Genomic DNA, 17887 nt, shown 5'->3' on the forward strand with positions numbered 1-17887 from the left:
TGTACCGGCCGGGGACGGCTAAGTTCAATCCGCAAAACATCAACCCGTACCTGTGCACCCATCTGATCTACTCGTTCGGTGGTTTCACCAAGGAGAATGCCCTCAAACCCTACGACAAGTATCAGGATATCGAACAAGGTGAGACCCCGTCAATTCTGATTCTATGGGTGGATTAATACTTAAATTCCTTTCGCTTATTTTAGGTGGCTTCGCCAAGTTCACCGGTCTGAAGACGTACAACAAGAACCTGAAAACCATGCTTGCCATCGGTGGTTGGAACGAGGGTTCGGCACGCTTCTCTCCGCTGGTGGCCGATTCGGAACGACGGGCGCAGTTTGTGAAGAATTCGATTAAATTCCTGCGTCAGAATCATTTCGACGGGTTGGACTTGGATTGGGAGTACCCGGCGTTCCGGGATGGTTCGAAGCCGAAGGATCGTGAAAACTACGCCCAACTGGTGCAGGAACTCCGCGAGGAGTTCGAACGGGAATCGTCCAAAACCGGACGTCCAAGGTTTGGTACCGAAAAATTTTCCGATATTCTAATCTAACTTTGATGTTTTCTTTTTAGGTTGTTGCTTACAATGGCCGTTCCGGCCGGTGTGGAGTACATTGACAAAGGCTACGACATTGCTAAACTGAACAAATATCTGGATTGGTTCAACATGCTGACCTACGATTACCACAGTGCTTACGAACCGGCGGTCAACCATCATTCGCCACTGTATTCCCTGGAGGAACCTTCCGAGTACAACTTTGACACGGAACTTAACATTGTAAGTCCTCCTCAAATTCAGACACTTCTTCAGGACTAATTTTCACCCTGAATCCCGCAGGATTACAGCGTCAAATTCTACCTGAACGCCGGTGCAGATCGTGACAAGCTGGTGCTGGGTATCCCGACCTACGGTAGATCGTACACTCTGTACAATCCGGACGCGACCGATATCGGTTCGCCGGCGGACGGTCCCGGTGAGCAGGGTGACGCTACCCGGGAGAAGGGCTATCTGGCGTACTACGAAATCTGTACCGCCGTTAAGGACGACCCCGAGTGGACCGTGGTGCAGCCGAACGCGAACGCAATGGGTCCGTACGCGTTCAAGGGCAACCAGTGGGTTGGCTACGACGATGAAGCGATCGCTCGGAAGAAGGCCAAATACGTAGCGGAAAACGGACTGGGTGGAATCATGTTCTGGTCGATCGATAACGATGATTTCCGTGGCACCTGCCACGGGCGGCCGTATCCGATCATCGAGGCTGCCAAGGAAACGTTGCTTGCTAGCACAGAGTAAGTTTCGCTACCTAACCTCAACCTCTAGTTGGTAATAATCTACGGTTTTTTTATTTGTAGCATCGGCGCCAACGACATCGCTGCACCGAGTCGACCGAGGAAACCGTCGCGATCGCGCAGTCGATCGGGAGCAAGCTCCCGAAACCGTGTCACTTCCGACAACAACAACGAAATCAAGTCATCGTTCAAGAACTCGCAGCCACGGAAGAACAGCAGACCGCAAAGCACTACGACGACGACCACCACCAGTACTACGACCGGAAGTTCGCTGTACATCGGAGGACGCACGACCACCCCGCAACCACCGACAACTCCGGATCCGGGAGCAGGTGAGCCTTGAAGAACTGATTACTTTGAAGTAGTGCTGCACTTCGTCACGAACGTCACAAAGAATTCTATTCTGAATGCATATTGGTAGTTACATTACGATACATTATTGATCCGGAAGTTTTGCGGATTTTACTGTGTTGGAATTACCCATCACTGGGGTTTCGCGTGAACGATAAATGCTCGAATGCTGAATCATTAACTTCTGTTCTTCAAGAAGCATTTTCTTTTCATCAATTCTGTGAACTTGGCGCGTTTCAATTTGTTTTGTTTTTTTTATAGCCAATTTAGCATCCAATTTATAGCCAGATGCAGCACTGCATCTTCGATCATGTAAATTGCAATTAGTACTGAGCAATTGGTTTTAGTTTATTGCTTCAATGTCATTAAAATTTTTGTTCTTTCGTATAGATCAATAGAGCCAAATCGATCTTGACGTTCTAGTTTTTTCCCAAACGATTATTTGGGCTTTTAATGTTGGATCATATCCACCAAGCGGCAATAAAACAAAAGGCGTCAGTATAACATTCTAATCTGAATAACTTGGATCTGTGAGATTTGGTTTTTATTTCTTCTGCCGTTGCCGTTGTCTGCCGTTTATTACGTTGCCCATGTTTACATAAGTTTTCGAAGAACAACAGAGATTAAAATGTTGCAAGAGTCATTGAAATCAAAGCGTAGAACACTTAAATACATCTTCAGTTAGACGGGCTAGGGGTAGAATGCCCACGTAAAGAAGAATCTCGTATTATTCGTCAATGACTAGACGATTTGTCCAAAAGTAGAACAATTTTTACCTTTGTAATACTATGTAATAAAGGTTTAGAAATTGGTCGAAAAACGAGGAGTCTTACAGCTTAATGTTATGCCTCCCCGGAGAGAGGACATCCTAATAAACACTACGTTTCTACGTTGAATAATGCTTTTCCTCTGGTAATCGGTACACGGTACGCGCTAGTTTTCAAAAAGCTAAAAATTTTACGCAAAACTTTTCTGCGGCTTACAAAAGAAGAACACTGATTTACAAGCTGCAGACGTTTTGGAAGTGATAGAAAATGTCGTCCGTGACCAGAAAACTTATTTCCGCCATTTGTTGGTCGCCGCAACGGCGAAAAATTCATTTTTTTCCGTCCGTTGTTATTACGTATTAACTGGACAAGAACATATAATAAACTCTTCAATTGTTGCGTGGTCCTTAAAAGGACCGATAGTTTGATTACCATAACTCCAGCTTGCAATAAACTTGCACTTACGCACTTAACGTAATTTTCTTTTCGGTAAATTGGAGTACCGATAACCACAAACCAGGCACGGCTTGTTGGAACGCACCAACCGGAAAGCCACAGCACTGCTATGCGATCGACGAAGATGTTCGTGTATAGTCATGAGTCACGATGAAATACCATTCCGGGTGGCCAGCTGTAAGCGACGTGGGATAATTCTGGTCCTTTTGTTGTCGTGAGCAGCACTTCCGCAGTTAATTATTCCATCACGGCAGCCAGATCCAGCTTCAACAGTTTCCTTTCCTCAGCAGCCGATGTTGACAGTAGCTCAGCTAGCGTTTGAATAATGCTGTTCGCTGGCTTACCTCATGTTATGTACCAGATCAAGCGACAAGAATAGGTTCCGCCTATTTTTCTTGGTCCGTCATTCCATCATCTACGTTGAAGAAAATGTAGCATTTCAATTTCAGTCTAACAAAAGAGCAAAGTTACCAGTGAGCCGTTCACCTTTTGCTGCCAAAGAAAAATTACGCTACATACGCTACACGCTTTGATGATGGATAAATTTGTGTTGCTAAAGAAAACCTAGTGAAAAGCCCTAAGTTCCAAGTTTCCTACGTTTCATCAATTACCGAAAACCGTTCTTTTAAGAACAAATTCTTATATGAAGATGCAAAAGATGTCACTAAAACTGCTAAAACAAATACTGTTTATAGGAAGATATAAAAGATTGTTGTTCTCCGCTGATCACATTATTGGGCCAGCAATAATTATTACGACAAAACATTGGGTTTAGTTTTAATGCGTTTTCCTGCGCATTTGTTGCGGTCAATAGTGTTTAATTTGGTGTTAACTTGGTTTTAATTGCTATCACTCTTTCACGGCAGACAAGTTTTCAATGTGACGATTATTGAAATTAAAATTGCTGCGGCACCGCTCGTGTTACCGTTGGTGGTTCATCACAATAAGGAATTATCAAGCCATTTAGCAATCAACGAGAAAGGAGTTGGTTTCTGAATTGTATCAAAACTTATTCGAACATAATTGTAAATTATTCCAACCAATCACGAAGCAAGAATTTATACCTCGACGAAGAGTTGAAGAAACTGCTGTCTAACTACCGAGTCAGAGTTATTTTTAATTTTTCAATAGCGCGCATTGAAAATTAATAGTTTTTTATATTTTCCAATTCGATTTTTCGATCTATTGGTGTAAATAGCTTGGAAATCTATTAGGAATTGACTGAATTATAAGTCGAAGCGTAAAAACGCAGTACCACTTTGATGACGTCTAGGATTTCTAGATGGACAAGGCTTCATTATTTCCAATTGTGCAATAGTGCGCACTTAAAAATCAATAGTTTTCTTTATTCGTGTAGATGCGTAGAAGCTTTTCCGATTGATTGGTGCAAAAATATTTAAAATCGATCGGGAAACCGCTAAGCTATTAGCGCTCAAATTCTTTCATCTTTCGTGATGCTCGCATTTTTCGATTTTTAGAAAAGTCTAGAAAAGTCAGGAAAGAAAAGATAAAAGATGTTGTCAATAAGATGACGAAAAAACACCAAAAAGACGAGGAAAATATAGAGAAAACAGATAGAAAAGAGATAAAAAACAACGAAAAAATTTCGAAAAGATGTAAATATACGGATAAAAATGCACCGAAACGACGACACAAAATGACAAAGCAATGAAAATTTAGCAAAAGCCAAAAAACGGCAAACTATCAAAGAGACACCCAAATAACGTCAGTCAAGCACTAAAAAAGCCAAGAGAGACGAAAATACGACGAAGAGACGAAGAAAATATGACGTAAAAACAGCAAAAATAGTACCAAAGGACCAACGGCGATGTAAAAGTGGTGAAAAGACGTTTCAGTAGCGATCAGAACCGCCAGAAAAGATGACATAAACGCCACAAGCGCCAAAAATAGACGACGATAAATGACAAAAGGCTGAAAAAACATAAGAAAGTTGTAAAAAGCGATAAAAACGCTAGTTTTCTTTGAGTTTTTTGTGTATTTGCAACGTCTTTTTCAGTTTTATTCGTCTTTTTTAGCGTTTTTGTCGCTTTTTTGACATCTTGGCGTAATGTTTTTTTGTTTTTGTCGTCTTTTTCGGTTTTGTACTTTTTTGTTGTTGTTTTTCAAACACATTTTTTCGGTTTTAACGCCCGTTAGGCTTTTTTGGGGTCTTTAAATTTTCTTTTTGTATCTTTTGTTTTAGTGTCTGTTCAGCCTCATTTTGACATTTATCAATTTTTCTCCAATTTTTAAATATTTTTTTTTGACATTTTTCTATTTTTTTGGAATCTTTTATACAGTTTTAGTTCTTTTTCTTTGCTTGCTTCCTATGATATTTTTTGTAGCTTTTTGTCATCGTTTTTTGGCGGTTCTTGTCACTGATTTAACGACCTATTTATCGTCATTTCGTCACTTTTCGATCATCTTTTCGGTGTTTTGCCGGCTTTTTATCGCAGCCGATTTTTTTCGTTGTATTCTAGTCGCCTTCTTGTCGTTCTTTTGTCTTGTGTCTTGATCTTTGTCGCTTTATCTACATTATTTCGGCCTTTTCTCCTCTTTCTATCATCGCTGCTTTCGTTGTCTTTTTTTTCGTCTGCAATTTCGACACCCTTCCATGGTTCTTCCGCTACCTTTTTGTCATCTTTATCTTTTCTTTATCATCTCTTGCTTTTCATTCACTGATTTGACATATTTGCTGTCTTTTCGTCGTTTTTTTATATTTTTGGCGTCTCTTCGTGGTTTTTACGCCATTTTTTGTCATCCTCCTGTAGTGATTTTGCCGCATGTTTGTCTGCCTTTGATTACTGTTAATACCGCATATTTGTCTTTTATTTCAACGTATTTTTCGTTTTTTCACCGTATTTTTGTTGACTTTATGTCATCCCTAAGTCGTATTTTCGTCATTCTTTTTCATTTCCCCGTAATATTTTAGTTCCTTTCCTCATTGTTTCGTCGCCTTTACAACATGCCTATACCGTTTTTATTTATTTTTCTAACTTTATTGTCGCTCTTTTGTTCTTATTGTCATCGAATCATTTTTTTAGAAAAACTTTTTACCTTTGTTATACTATATAACATATCGTTGACCGAAAACTCGGATGAGTGACATCTTTGCAGAGTTTACGGCAGCCTCCCAGAGGCCACGTTACACTGTCGATCTTAGCCGATGTAAACGGATCATTCAATTTAAGTCTTCAGGAGCTGGTGGTAACTGGCACCCTGGAATTTAGGCCACTGAAGCGGAATGGATATTAGCAGGTAGTCCTCGACGGGATACAAGTCGTTTCAAGACGTCTAAGAAAGGGGTAGTAGTGAGTTCCTCTGCTAGCTCGAGGTGAACGACCGATCGTATAGAATTTTACAATTTTTTTCGGCTAATATGTTTACATTTCACTTGCGAAATTTTACAAGGTCTGTTTCTTCAATGCTGATAGGTTATGTTTGGTTTTTTGCTTTAACAACTACGGGACTTCGGCGGTTGTAAAATGACGCAAAACGTAAGAAATAACAAGTGTAAACAAGATGCATTGGAAAATTTGTAAAAACCAGCCCATAACTTAAAAATCATGGAGTGTCGGTTATTCAGCTTTCCTCGAGTGTGATGGCGGCTGATGGGTACAACTTTCTGAAGGGCACAGTCAGGTTTTGGCGTTCAATGCAGGAGCGGTTACTATGGAAACCACTACGGTTGTTTGCTGGTAGAGTGGAAAAATGTAAACATCGTTTAGTTTTCGCAGACCAGCCGAAAAGGAATTTAGTTGAAGGGAAGCGAATTTTTGTGCTTTCTTAGCTATCATTGTGTGAAGTTATCTTTGCACTGGGGCAATGTGACAATATTTTAGCAAAGAATAGCCACAAAACTGCGCTTTTGTATAACTAATTTCTTTTGATCTGCGAAAACTAGACAATGTTTACATTTTTCCACTCAACCGGCAAACAACCGTAGTGGCTTCCATAGAAACCGTAGTAACCGCTCCTACATTGCATGTCAAAACCGAACTGTGTCCTTTAGAAAATTGGACCCATCAGCCGGCATTATCGCTCGTGGAAAGCTGGATACCCGAATTACCCCTAGTGATCTCAATAAATCTGAATCTGATCGCTCCTCTGTTCTTCATCGCTAGAAGCGATTTTTTTTTTCCATCCCTGCTTCTACCATTTAAAGGCCAGAACTCTTACCGGATTTGAGCGAGTGTCGTACGGGTTCCCGAATGAAGTGCCATTACCACGAAATGCTGCGACTGCTATCTTTCGCAAGAAAGAATGATTGCCTGGAACAACTATGGGGTGTCGAACGGCTATCCAGCCTTACACGAGCGATAACAGTTATCATTTCAATTATGTTCCTCTTCAGCTGATCCACGAAAACTAAGAACATCCATGTTCCCATAGTAACTCCTTCAGGGCAAACCTGACGCACCTGCAATGGATGTCAAACGATTGTGTCCACTTGTGCCCAATAGCCGCCGTTATCGCTCGTGGAAATCTGGATACTATTCTGCGGCAAGTTTTAGCCGACCACCAACTCAAAGTGTGCCTAATCGACCCAAAAACGGGTTGAGCTGCTTCAGCAATGAACGAGTGGGGACGATACAATGGTTAAAAGAGGATACGCACTACATCCCCCCCCCCCCCTACAGAGCTGTTAGTCATCTCTAAAAGAGGTTGCGAGCAGCTGATAGTTGTTGGGCACTTTTTCCAATATAATTCTAATATTTCTTTTTTTAACTGATAATATTTACATTCTATTTTCATTTCTCTCTGTTTTGTATCTTGGTTTTTCTAGATTTTGATTCGTTAAATTTGTAATAGTTTAGTAACATTTTCATTAAACTTCATTATTAGCCTAAAACTTCGAATATAAAAACTTCAATATAAAATCCTATTACAGATTTTCGTCGTTGTAACATTTCATGGTAGAATTTCATTATTGTATTTGTTGTAACACTGCAGCACAAAACTCCAACTCCGCTAACCTGTCATCGTTCGGTTCAGGTCACTCACTTCATGGATTTCATACGAGTTCTGTTCTCGAACATGTCCCAGAGGAGTCTTGGGAAATGGGTGGAAGTTTTGAGCGTGAGAGAGATATGTGAATGAGAGACTCATGGTACGAAAAATGTTGGCCACATATGTGGTGGCAGCTTCAGCTGTGATAGTACAAAACATACGGAGAAAAGGTGCCAAGGAGACGAACAAGATAGTCCTCTACGGTAACGACACATGGGTTACGCTCGCGGAGGATAAGCGGAAGATTGGGGGTTTTTCAACGAAAGGTGTTGCGCATCACAGTAGGTTGCAGGTGGATGATGGAGCGTGGCAACGATGAATTGCACTGGAATGATTCCGGAAAGATCACCTATCCTGCGGTTGGCGGTTGAACGTCTCAATTTACTTAAAATTGTTTGAATAACAGCGATCTGGAGGACGATACGACGATATTTTAAAAGGAATAGTCCTTCACTGGAATTTGTGAAACTCAATCCGTTTGAGTTTCCCGATTGATCTACTGAAGGTTGAGGGTTAAATATGTACGTTATGATACGGCCAATGCCGGCTCTCATCTCCGCCACTCGACTGTAATCGTCCAGATTTCATCTGAATTCCATTCTTACCGTGGACGCGTCCACTGTGCACTTTGCCGAAGGTTTCATCACTCTTTAACAGTTTTACCAATGCTCAGGATTCATGTTGTTCAACAAAGTTCCTTTACATTTAATATTCCCCAGTCGGTTGGGGTCGTGACGGTATCCAACTCTCTTTTCCCGTCGTTGTTAAACACACGCATGGAACACTAGATCAGTTTTGTTTATGTCAATCTTTCGTTTTTTTCGTTTGACGGCTTCCATCTCTTCAAGACCGTGTGAACGCCTCTGGACTCAATAGAGATCTAACTCCCCGCTCCTGGCTGCCTATTGGCGTTTTCTCCTTGTATGATGGAATAGAACAAGATTTTCACGGAAAATGATTTGTGCTTACCAGTCGTTGGCCAACGAACCTCGTTTAACTGCGAATTCGTCAATCGGCTGCTTTTCTTTCACTTTCAATTATAATATTTCTGTAAAAATAATCTAGAACTGCAAGCATTGAGTGCACTTTTTGAGGCAATTTCAACCGTACAGTGAAAATAAGCAAAAGTATGGGCGAAGCGCTTAAAATTAAGAACACTAAGGGTCTGGAATTAGTATAAAAAAATAGATTCTAGCAGATTCTCGTACCAAATTACTAATTTCATACTCAACCTGCTATCATTCCAACCAAACTCACATGATCAAACATTTTTTTCCCATTCCAGACTTCAAGTGCACGGACGAAGGATTCTTCCAGCACCCCCGGGATTGCAAGAAATACTTCTGGTGCCTGGACGCACCGGCTCTCGGTTTGGTAGCCCATCAGTTCACCTGCCCCTCGGGATTGGTCTTCAACAAGCTAGCGGATTCCTGCGACTACGCTCGCAACGTAATCTGCAACATTCAATCAACCACCACAACTAGCACCAGCACAACGACGACCAGCACCACCACAACCAGTACGACCACGCCGGCACCGCGAGCACGCGTCACAGCCGCCACCAGTCGGAACAGTTTCTACAACCGAGCCTTCACAACGACGACCACCACCGAACCGACGATCGAGTTCGACTACTCGGACGAGGTGGAAGAGGAAAGCCAACCGGAAGAGGATCCGAAAGTTATTAAGGAACTGATTGCACTGATTAAGAAGGTTGGTGGGATTGAGGAACTGGAGCGTCAGCTGCAAGCGCAGGAAGATGGTTCCGTTGTGCTGAAGGGTTCCCAGCAGTCGGATCAGATTTCGACGACTCCGTCGACGATTAGTAAGAGTTTGTACGAGCGGGTGTTGAGTCGTGCTGGAAATGGGCTGCAGAAGTTCCGTCCGGCGTTGACGTTTACGCAAACGGATAAGAGTGGGTCGACTGAGAATAAGTATTCGTCGGTGGTTCGGAATGGGAATACCAATAGTCGGGTTGCTCCGCAAAATGAGGGCATTGAACAGTTGCCCGAGTTTGAGGGTGTTTTCAAGGAACGGCCGAAGTATGTTACGTTGACCCGGCAACGGCCAACCAAGGTTGAGGATGATTTGGCGGAAGAAAGGGATGGTGATGGGGACGTTGATGATGAGGACAATGAGGAGGAGGAGAATCAACCTTCGACGTACTCCACCCGGAGGCCTACTTCGAGTCCGAAATACGTTAGTATTCGGAGACAACGACCGACAACTGTGCCGGAGAGTGTCGAGGATGATGAAGACGAGAATGTGGCTGCACCGGTGCAGCAATACAGTACGGTAAATCGGAATCGCTTCCGACAAACGACAACGGAAGATCCCTTGGAGGAGGTTGAACGAGTACCGAGTCGGTGAGTGATTGTTTTGTGGAGTTTTTTGATTTGGAAGTTGAGAATAATGGAAGGTCTTTTCCGTTTTAGGTACAATTCCATCGAACGTCGCCGAGCTACCGTGCAGCAGTTCAATCGCTTGCAGGAAGGCGACAAAGATGATGTAGGCACTGATTCGTCTCTATTGGTACCCTCCACCGATTTCCAAACAATTTACACAACATCGTCTACTACCGATGCACCAGAACAGTTCATCACGTACAGTACACGACAGTACGCTAGCGTAGAACGTAGCAGCACGACCGAGGCCCCCACGGCGGAGCCGGTTGCTACGGTTCTGCCACAGACAGCCACTACTCCATCTACAGGCAACATACAATACCTCAACACAGACTCAATTCAGACGGAAGCCCCGGAACGGAGCGCTTCGGTAGACACTGTTTCAGAACTAGAATTAAGTAAGACCTCCTCGTCGGCGGACTCCGACGGCGGCCTAACGACGGATGACACGGTGACCGTAGATAGTAGCAAGAACGAACAGACCAACGAGGTAACCACAATACTAAACCTAGGTGAAAGTGTTACTGGTAGTAGTGTTAGTGAATTGGACCTGAGTGTGCATAGTAGTAGTGTGGGTTCTAGCGGTGATAGTGTAAATCCTAGAGTTCAGGAGGTTGAAGAGCAGCTCGCGCTGACAACTGCTTCAACCGGTGGGACCGAACTGCCGATCACCACCACCACCTTTACCCCCTCGACGAGCAGCGAAAAGCTGTCCAGCACTAACGAAGAACAGTCTAACTCGATTTTCAAATTTTCGCCAAGAACTAGGAAAACTACCACCACAGCAAGTCCCTTAGAAGTTGTCACTAATAAGCAGGAATCCGATAGTCAATTAACCCCAACCCAAGCCGCTCCCCGTCCGTTCGGCGGAGCGGTTCGTCGCACGCGGCCAACCCGTCGTCCTGTGAGCAGCGCAACGACGACGACTTTGGCGCCCGAAGAATCCACCACTCTTCGTTCGGTAAAGGTGAGTTTTGCCAATGATCAAAGGTTTGATCTTTCAGCTAGACGTAGGATTGGTGTTGCCGCCGGTCCGTCCGCTGCGTCGAATCCCGGCAGCAACGAGGTAGGTAGCGCCGGCGATTCGGCCAGCAGCGAGCCGGCGAGTCCACGACCAACGCGGCCACGGGGTTTCCGCGGTCGCGTCCGGTTCGGAGCGTCCGGCGAACCGTCCGGTTCGCGATCTTCAGCTTCCATTCCTTCGTCTTCGACCGAGGCGACTGCTGCCGTTGCTTCGGGTGTGACGTCTGCACAGCCACGTCGCCCGCAGTCCGAGTCTTTTGCGCGTAATCGTTTCTCTTTGAACCGTGCTTCTAGCCGTGTGCCGGAAGCGACGGCCACCAGTAGCAGTAGTAGTAGTAGTGCTACCGAACGAATCACCACCCCGGAGCAGCCAGTTGAGCAATCAACTGCTAGGGCTTCATTGAGGCGGGTGAATTTTAATCTCTATAGCGGTAGATCGAGTGCTAGTCCCGCGACTATCACTACGACGACGACCGAGGAACCGGAAGTCGAAACGGGCTCCCCGGTTGTTCATCTGAATAATATTAAAACTATCAAAATCGATGAGGATCTTTTCAAGACGCAGGAGCGGATTTTGCTTACGCTGGGAACTGCGCTGCAGTATGGGTTTAGTAATAGGAATGAGCTGAATGCGAGGAGGCTTCAGGAGAAGGAAGCTCAACTGACGAAAGGAACTGTTCATGATGCACCAATAACGAACATCGTTCGGCAAAGTTCGACGACCACGACTACAACGACGACGACGGTGAAGAGTCCCAGTCAGGATACGATTGATAATCGGCTGGCAGAAGATGTCAATGAAATGGCGACGGAAAGTGTGACTGGATCGGAGCGCAGCTCCGCTGCGTTTGAAACTACCGTTGCGGATCTGGAACGATCTAATGATTTTACGACGGTTTACAGTGTTAATGCGGCGGAGGTAGAGACCACAACTCCAGGAAGACGAAAGTTCCCCTCGTTGAGAAGTCGAACCTCGTCGCCGGAGGCGACTACGGAGTCTGGTGGAACAACGCTGAAGGTTGTGTTGTCGGAAGTTAATACGAATAAGACCTTCATACCCGGTCGCTCGCGACCTACGAGACCTGGACGTTTCCGAACGTCCACCTCGGCTGCCTCATCGGAAACAGCAAACGAAGCTTCCACCCTTCGGTCTAAGTTCACTCCGCGAAAACTCGCCGTCACTCAGAGTTCCAACGCTCTTGCAAGCGAAGTGGCTGACAAGCCCTCCCGAAGACCATCCCCCTTCCAGCGGCGTCAACGGCCAACACTTTCCACGTCATCGGCTTCCCCTGCACCAGCGGAAGGCGAAAGCGAAGATTTCACCGAGAAAACACCGGGAATTTCCACAACCGTAACGCGACGCCGTCTTGGCCGCCGGCGGCCCTCGTCCACAACCGAAAAACCGGCCGAGGAAGCTCCTCGCACAAACCTGGAGCGCAACTCCGTGCTAAACCGCCGGTTGAGACTCCGCTCCACGACAACCCGCACCACCACGGAATCCCAAAGCATTGCCACCCGTTCGGCAACCACCGTCGAACCGTTCACCGCTGAACCAACCTTCGCGGACAGTGCCGTAGGCAACTCAGATCACACGACCGTCTTTTCCGATGTTTCCAACGAAATCGAATCCACCTTCCTAACGAACGACGACGTACTGAGCAGCGATAACCTCCTCCGCCGCCAACTCCCGGAATCCCAAGAAAGCAACGACTCGGAGGAAACCACAGACCTCCTTTCCACGGTCATTACAGGCGAACCCTCCACCGAAGGCCCCCTGAACAAAGCTCCTACACCACGAAAACTCCCCGTCAGCGTTAGAACACGTCCCGTCAACCCTCTAACGGCAGCGGCACGCTTTAGCGACAATCAACAGATCGAATCGGAAGTAGTCCCCAGCCGAAGCCCTGCCCGAAGCTTCACAGCCGCCCGGAAAAAGTTCGGTGCTTCCACCACGACCACCACAACCGAGAGTCCGGAAGTGTCCACGGTGAAGAAATTCATCCCTTCCCGGAAAAGTCGTCCCTCCTTTTCGCTAGCACGGGCACGTGCTTCCAGCACAACCGAAGAAGCACCGCTCGGCGGTGGTGAAGACCAGGAGCAACCCACCAGTTCCACCGTACGGTCGTTCCTCGCTTCGCGAAGACGACCCGCGCTGGGTTCGGCTCGTTCGACGACGGCAGCTTCGAGCGCCGCCGGCGCTAACGGGGATGACGTTGAGAGCTCTTCCAGTCGACCGCTTTCACCGACACGTCGTCGACCGGCATTCGTCGGTGCTAATCGAACCCCACGGCCACAATCGTTTGAGGATTCCTTCGACAAGGGAACCAGTGCGGCTGCGAAGCCGGCCGCGGAGCGTAAGGCCGTTAACCGTACCTCGGCACTGCTGCCGAGGAGGCCGAATTTGTTTGCTAGGACGACGACTACGACCACCGAGGCTGCTTACACCGATTTTGAGACGGATGTGAAGACCACGCTGGAGGAGGAGAACAGCGGAGAGAGGTTTGGACCCGGTACGCGAGGTTATACGGAGATTAGGAGGCCTTCGGCCTCGTCGGAGGAGAAGGATGGAACGACGGTGACGGGACGGTACAGTGGCGAGGTTGAGGATGATGAGAATGAGATTCAGAGGCATGGTAAGCGGTTGTTTGGACCCGTCGGAAGTGGGAATAATAATGTGGATGAGGAGGAGCCCACCGTAGGTGGTGGACGTTCGCGGGAGGTGATTACGGCGTCTAGAAGACCGGGACCGAGGATTATTGGATCCGGAGGATCCAGAGCTTCCGGACCGGGAAGTAATACGAGGTTTATTTTTAAGAATAATCAACCACCGGAAGGTTCGACCACGACGGTGAGGGCGATTACGACGCGGGCCAGGAGGCCGTTTGGAAATGTTGGAGGGTATAAACCGGCGAATGGAACAGCGGCGGTTGGTGCGTCGAGTGGCGCCGTTGGTGCTTCCACGGCTAAGCCGCGCTTTACGCTGACGACCAGAGGTCGTCCAGTTTTCGGAAGACAGCGGTCGACGACGGCGTCGTCTGCGTCGGCAGCCGGACCAAGTGAGGTTGAGGAGAAAGCAACCGCTCAGCGTGTGGGTGAGTCACAGCAAGCTGCCGGGCCTACCAGGCGCTATCAGCCCCGGAAACCAACGAGAAAATCGAATCTGACCACGATTTCTCTTCCGGTGGGTGGCAGCCGGACGCGCACAAATCTCTCGTCACTATTTAACCGTAACCCGGCGGTGGTACTAACAACAACCGAGCTAACGCAACAACAACCCGAGACGACACTTCCTAGCGTAGTAGAACCACAGACGCCGGTCATACTGTCGGTGCTGCCGGTCGTGCAGAGGTCACGGTCACAACCAACCACAAGCACACCTACAACACTCCTAACCGAGAACGAGGTGGAGAACACTACTTCATACGAAGATACAATCAATACAGTCAGAACTACCACCGAATACTACACAGCATCCGATGAAACTCTGTACACCACACTCAATACGGCCGACACAATTTACACCATTAATGATAATATCGATATTGATGATGTCAATATATTGCAGGAACGTAGTAGAACGTCCACCACCACGGTCCGACCAACGACGCTCTACCATGTGTTCTCGATCGACAAGGAGAACGAATCGATGCCGTCGTCGACGGAGATCTACCGCACGGAAGAGCAGGAGATCGAACTGCCGGTGGCGAACAAGACGGACAAACTGGTCGAGATCCACCGGGTGGTGGAGATCTACACGAAGAACACCAGCAATCCGGACGAGATTCCGGTCATGCAGAAGCTGGGTGAAATCAATCGCAAGATCATCATTCGTCTCGTTGAACCGAGGAACAAGACTGAGGTCGAAGAGAAGGAGAAGAAAAGTCGAACGCTAGTGTTTGCCGATAGTATTTTCAACGTCGAGACTTCCACCATTCCACTGGAAGGTCTTTTCGACGGCGATAAGGAAGGAAAGACGGGCAAACCGGATGTTCAAACGACACAGTTGAATCTGGAGGAACAGGAAGAGGAAGCTACCGTTGCTCCAAGGGTGGAGATCGAGCGGATCTCCAGTGCCGAGTTTGGAGCAACGGAGCGTTCGCGACAGGAGGAATTGGTGACTATTACACCGTTGATTGCGGAAACGGAACGCTACACTCAGGTAACTACACCATCTGTTAAGCCGGATACGGAACGCATAGTAGATTTTGAAGATAGCACCGTGAATGAGGAGGATGGAACTACAGATTACTACACGGAAGAGTTGCCAACAACGGTTCCGGTTCAGCCTTCGTCGACTGCGTCGACAACGACGACCACTACGACGACGACAACCACGACTACGGAAGCTCCTACCACGACGACACCCGCAGCTGAGACTACTGCTTCATCCACAACACAGATTGTCCACAAGTACACACTTCCGGCTGAATTCTTCTTCCAGGAACCGTCGGATGAACCGACGACAACGACGACGGCTGCGCCGACAACAACACCAACCACGACAACCACCAGCACGACTACGACCACCACTCCGAAACCAACGACAACAACCACTCCTACAACCACCACCTCTACCACAACCACCACCACCACAACCACAACGCCCGCACCGGAACTAACCGCTCCGCAGGAGCGCGTCCAATCGTTGGTCATTCCCAGCGTGGAAACCAAACGCAGATACACTAAACGACCGAAGTCCACTGTCTACCGACCGCAGTTGGACTTCACCTACACGAACGAAAACTCCGGCGAAGACGAACCGGCGGTGGCGCCGGCTGTCGTCACCGAACAGGTAACTGAAACGCTTCCAAGCACCTCCTCCACCACCCTGAAAGTACAAAGCACCAGTAGAAAGTACGTCCCCTCGGTAGCACTGCGCTCTAACTTTGGTGACGGTGCGACCTCCCACAGAAAGTCCAAAGACATCCAGGTAGTGCCGCTTCCGAAACCGACCGCTAAGAAGCAGGCGAAGCCTGCCCCTACCACGTCGACCCCGACGACGAAGACGACGACGACGACGAGCACCACAACCACCACGACGGAGGCCCCGATCACGAAGGTTGACTTCAACATCAAGTACGTGGTGCCGGTCCTGACGCCGGACTTCGACGCCCACGAGCTGAAGATCGAAAGCAAAAACGACAAGTACAGCATTCCGCTGTCCTCGCTCTACCATCCGGACTTCATCACGCGGGAAGTGTCGGGCGAGCAGCGCCAGGAGCGGCAGTATTCGCCCGTCTACCGGCCCGAGCTGGACAACGACGAGCTCACCCGGGCGCTGACCAGCGACCAGGATCCGGTGGCGCTCGAGGCGGCCAGCCTGGATCGGGAGATCCTCGGCGACCGAAGCGGCAGCAGCAACGGCAACGGCAACGACAGCGAAAGCGAAGAGCGAAGCTACGGAGCGCGCAGCATACCGGCGTACTTCTTCCGGCGTGCCGGAGAGGTCAGTTAAAACCCCCGTTCGAAAGCGGATCGAAAACGGTGGTCCTCCACCCCCGCCTGTGTTTTACAGTAGCAAATGCATATTTTAACTTTATCCCCTCCCGGCGCGTTTGACTGTATTCGGGCTAGGGCCAGGGTAGGACTGCTAGGGCTGGGGCGGGGTCTCCCCACCGCAGCAGGTCCGGCTGCAGTTTTTAATTTTACTTTCTGTAATTCCCGAACGAAGCAAACGAGATGCCATAGAGTTTAACTAATTTATTGTTGTTTCTGCTAACCCCCTTGAAGAAAAGAATACGAAAAAAAACATGACCACGTTTTACTACCATGCTTATTTTGTACTCTCTCGCTGAAAAAGCTATGTTTTGTTTCTCTGCTACTGAACTTTCCCTTTCCCTCTTTTTTTCTCTCTATCTTTTTCTATGTGTGTTTGTGTTTGTATACGTGTGGTTTCTTTCCCCTTCTTTTTTAACCAAAGCTCGAGAAAATCCTGGTGTTCTTTTCCTTTCCCTGTTTTTCCGCGTGTATTGTTTTTCTGTGTGTACTTACTCACCCGTTTCTAGCCATTAAGTCGCAAAACCCCGTACGTCATCAAGTAAGAAGAAAAGAATGAACCCAATGAATGACAGAAGAACTGGCCTGCTCGGTTGACGCTGCTGTCGTTGTTGCAATTATAAATATTATTGCCCGCACGCCCGCGCACACACACACGCACACCGCTTTTTTACAGTTCGTTTGTTGTTCGATTTGTTTTTCCTTCACCAACACACCTACACACATACTAGTGCACGCACCCCTCTCTCTCTCTCTGTATGCTTCCGATGCACTTTCTGTGAAGAACTGTCCAAAAACCGTCACTTTCACACTGTAAACTGTTTCTGTTGAAAAACTGTGTAGAGGAATTTTACGCAAACAAAAATAAACAAACAAACAAGAGAGTTTTTGGTTGAAATATATGTAGAGCTGAACTGTGCGTAACGCTAGTCTATAAGAAGAAGAAGAAAAAGTATGTTAGTAGTGGCTTAGAGGCAACACTGACTGGAGAAAAACGAAACCAGAATGAAATCACAATTGATTGATTCCCAGAAGAAGAAGAAGATGACACACGAAAAAATGAGAAGAAAATATTTATTGTTACAGTGATGC

General features: G+C 47.1%; 1 protein-coding gene across 1 annotated transcript; it reads left to right on the forward strand.

Annotated features, from left to right (window-relative positions):
- The first annotated feature begins 241 nt into the window (after positions 1-241).
- LOC128733923 (mucin-5AC-like) lies at positions 242-16754 on the forward strand. The gene is made up of 6 exons (XM_053827801.1): positions 242-513; positions 571-775; positions 836-1287; positions 1351-1619; positions 9157-10237; positions 10307-16754. The coding sequence occupies exons 1-6, from the start codon at positions 257-259 to the stop codon at positions 16752-16754; spliced, it is 8712 nt and encodes a 2903-aa protein (XP_053683776.1). The 5' UTR covers positions 242-256.
- The last annotated feature ends 1133 nt before the right edge of the window (positions 16755-17887 follow it).

The sequence above is a fragment of the Sabethes cyaneus genome, chromosome 1, assembly GCF_943734655.1.
Source record: "Sabethes cyaneus chromosome 1, idSabCyanKW18_F2, whole genome shotgun sequence".
Lineage (NCBI taxonomy): Eukaryota > Metazoa > Arthropoda > Insecta > Diptera > Culicidae > Sabethes > Sabethes cyaneus.

Excerpts from the sequence above, each read along its gene's own strand:
- LOC128733923 (XM_053827801.1), top strand. The coding sequence starts at position 257 with ATGCTTGCCATCGGTGGTTGGAACGAGGGTTCGGCACGCTTCTCTCCG. Across the intron at positions 514-570 it reads TCCAAAACCGGACGTCCAAG|GTTGTTGCTTACAATGGCCG; the intron begins GTTTGGTACCGA and ends TTTTCTTTTTAG. Across the intron at positions 776-835 it reads TTGACACGGAACTTAACATT|GATTACAGCGTCAAATTCTA; the intron begins GTAAGTCCTCCT and ends TGAATCCCGCAG.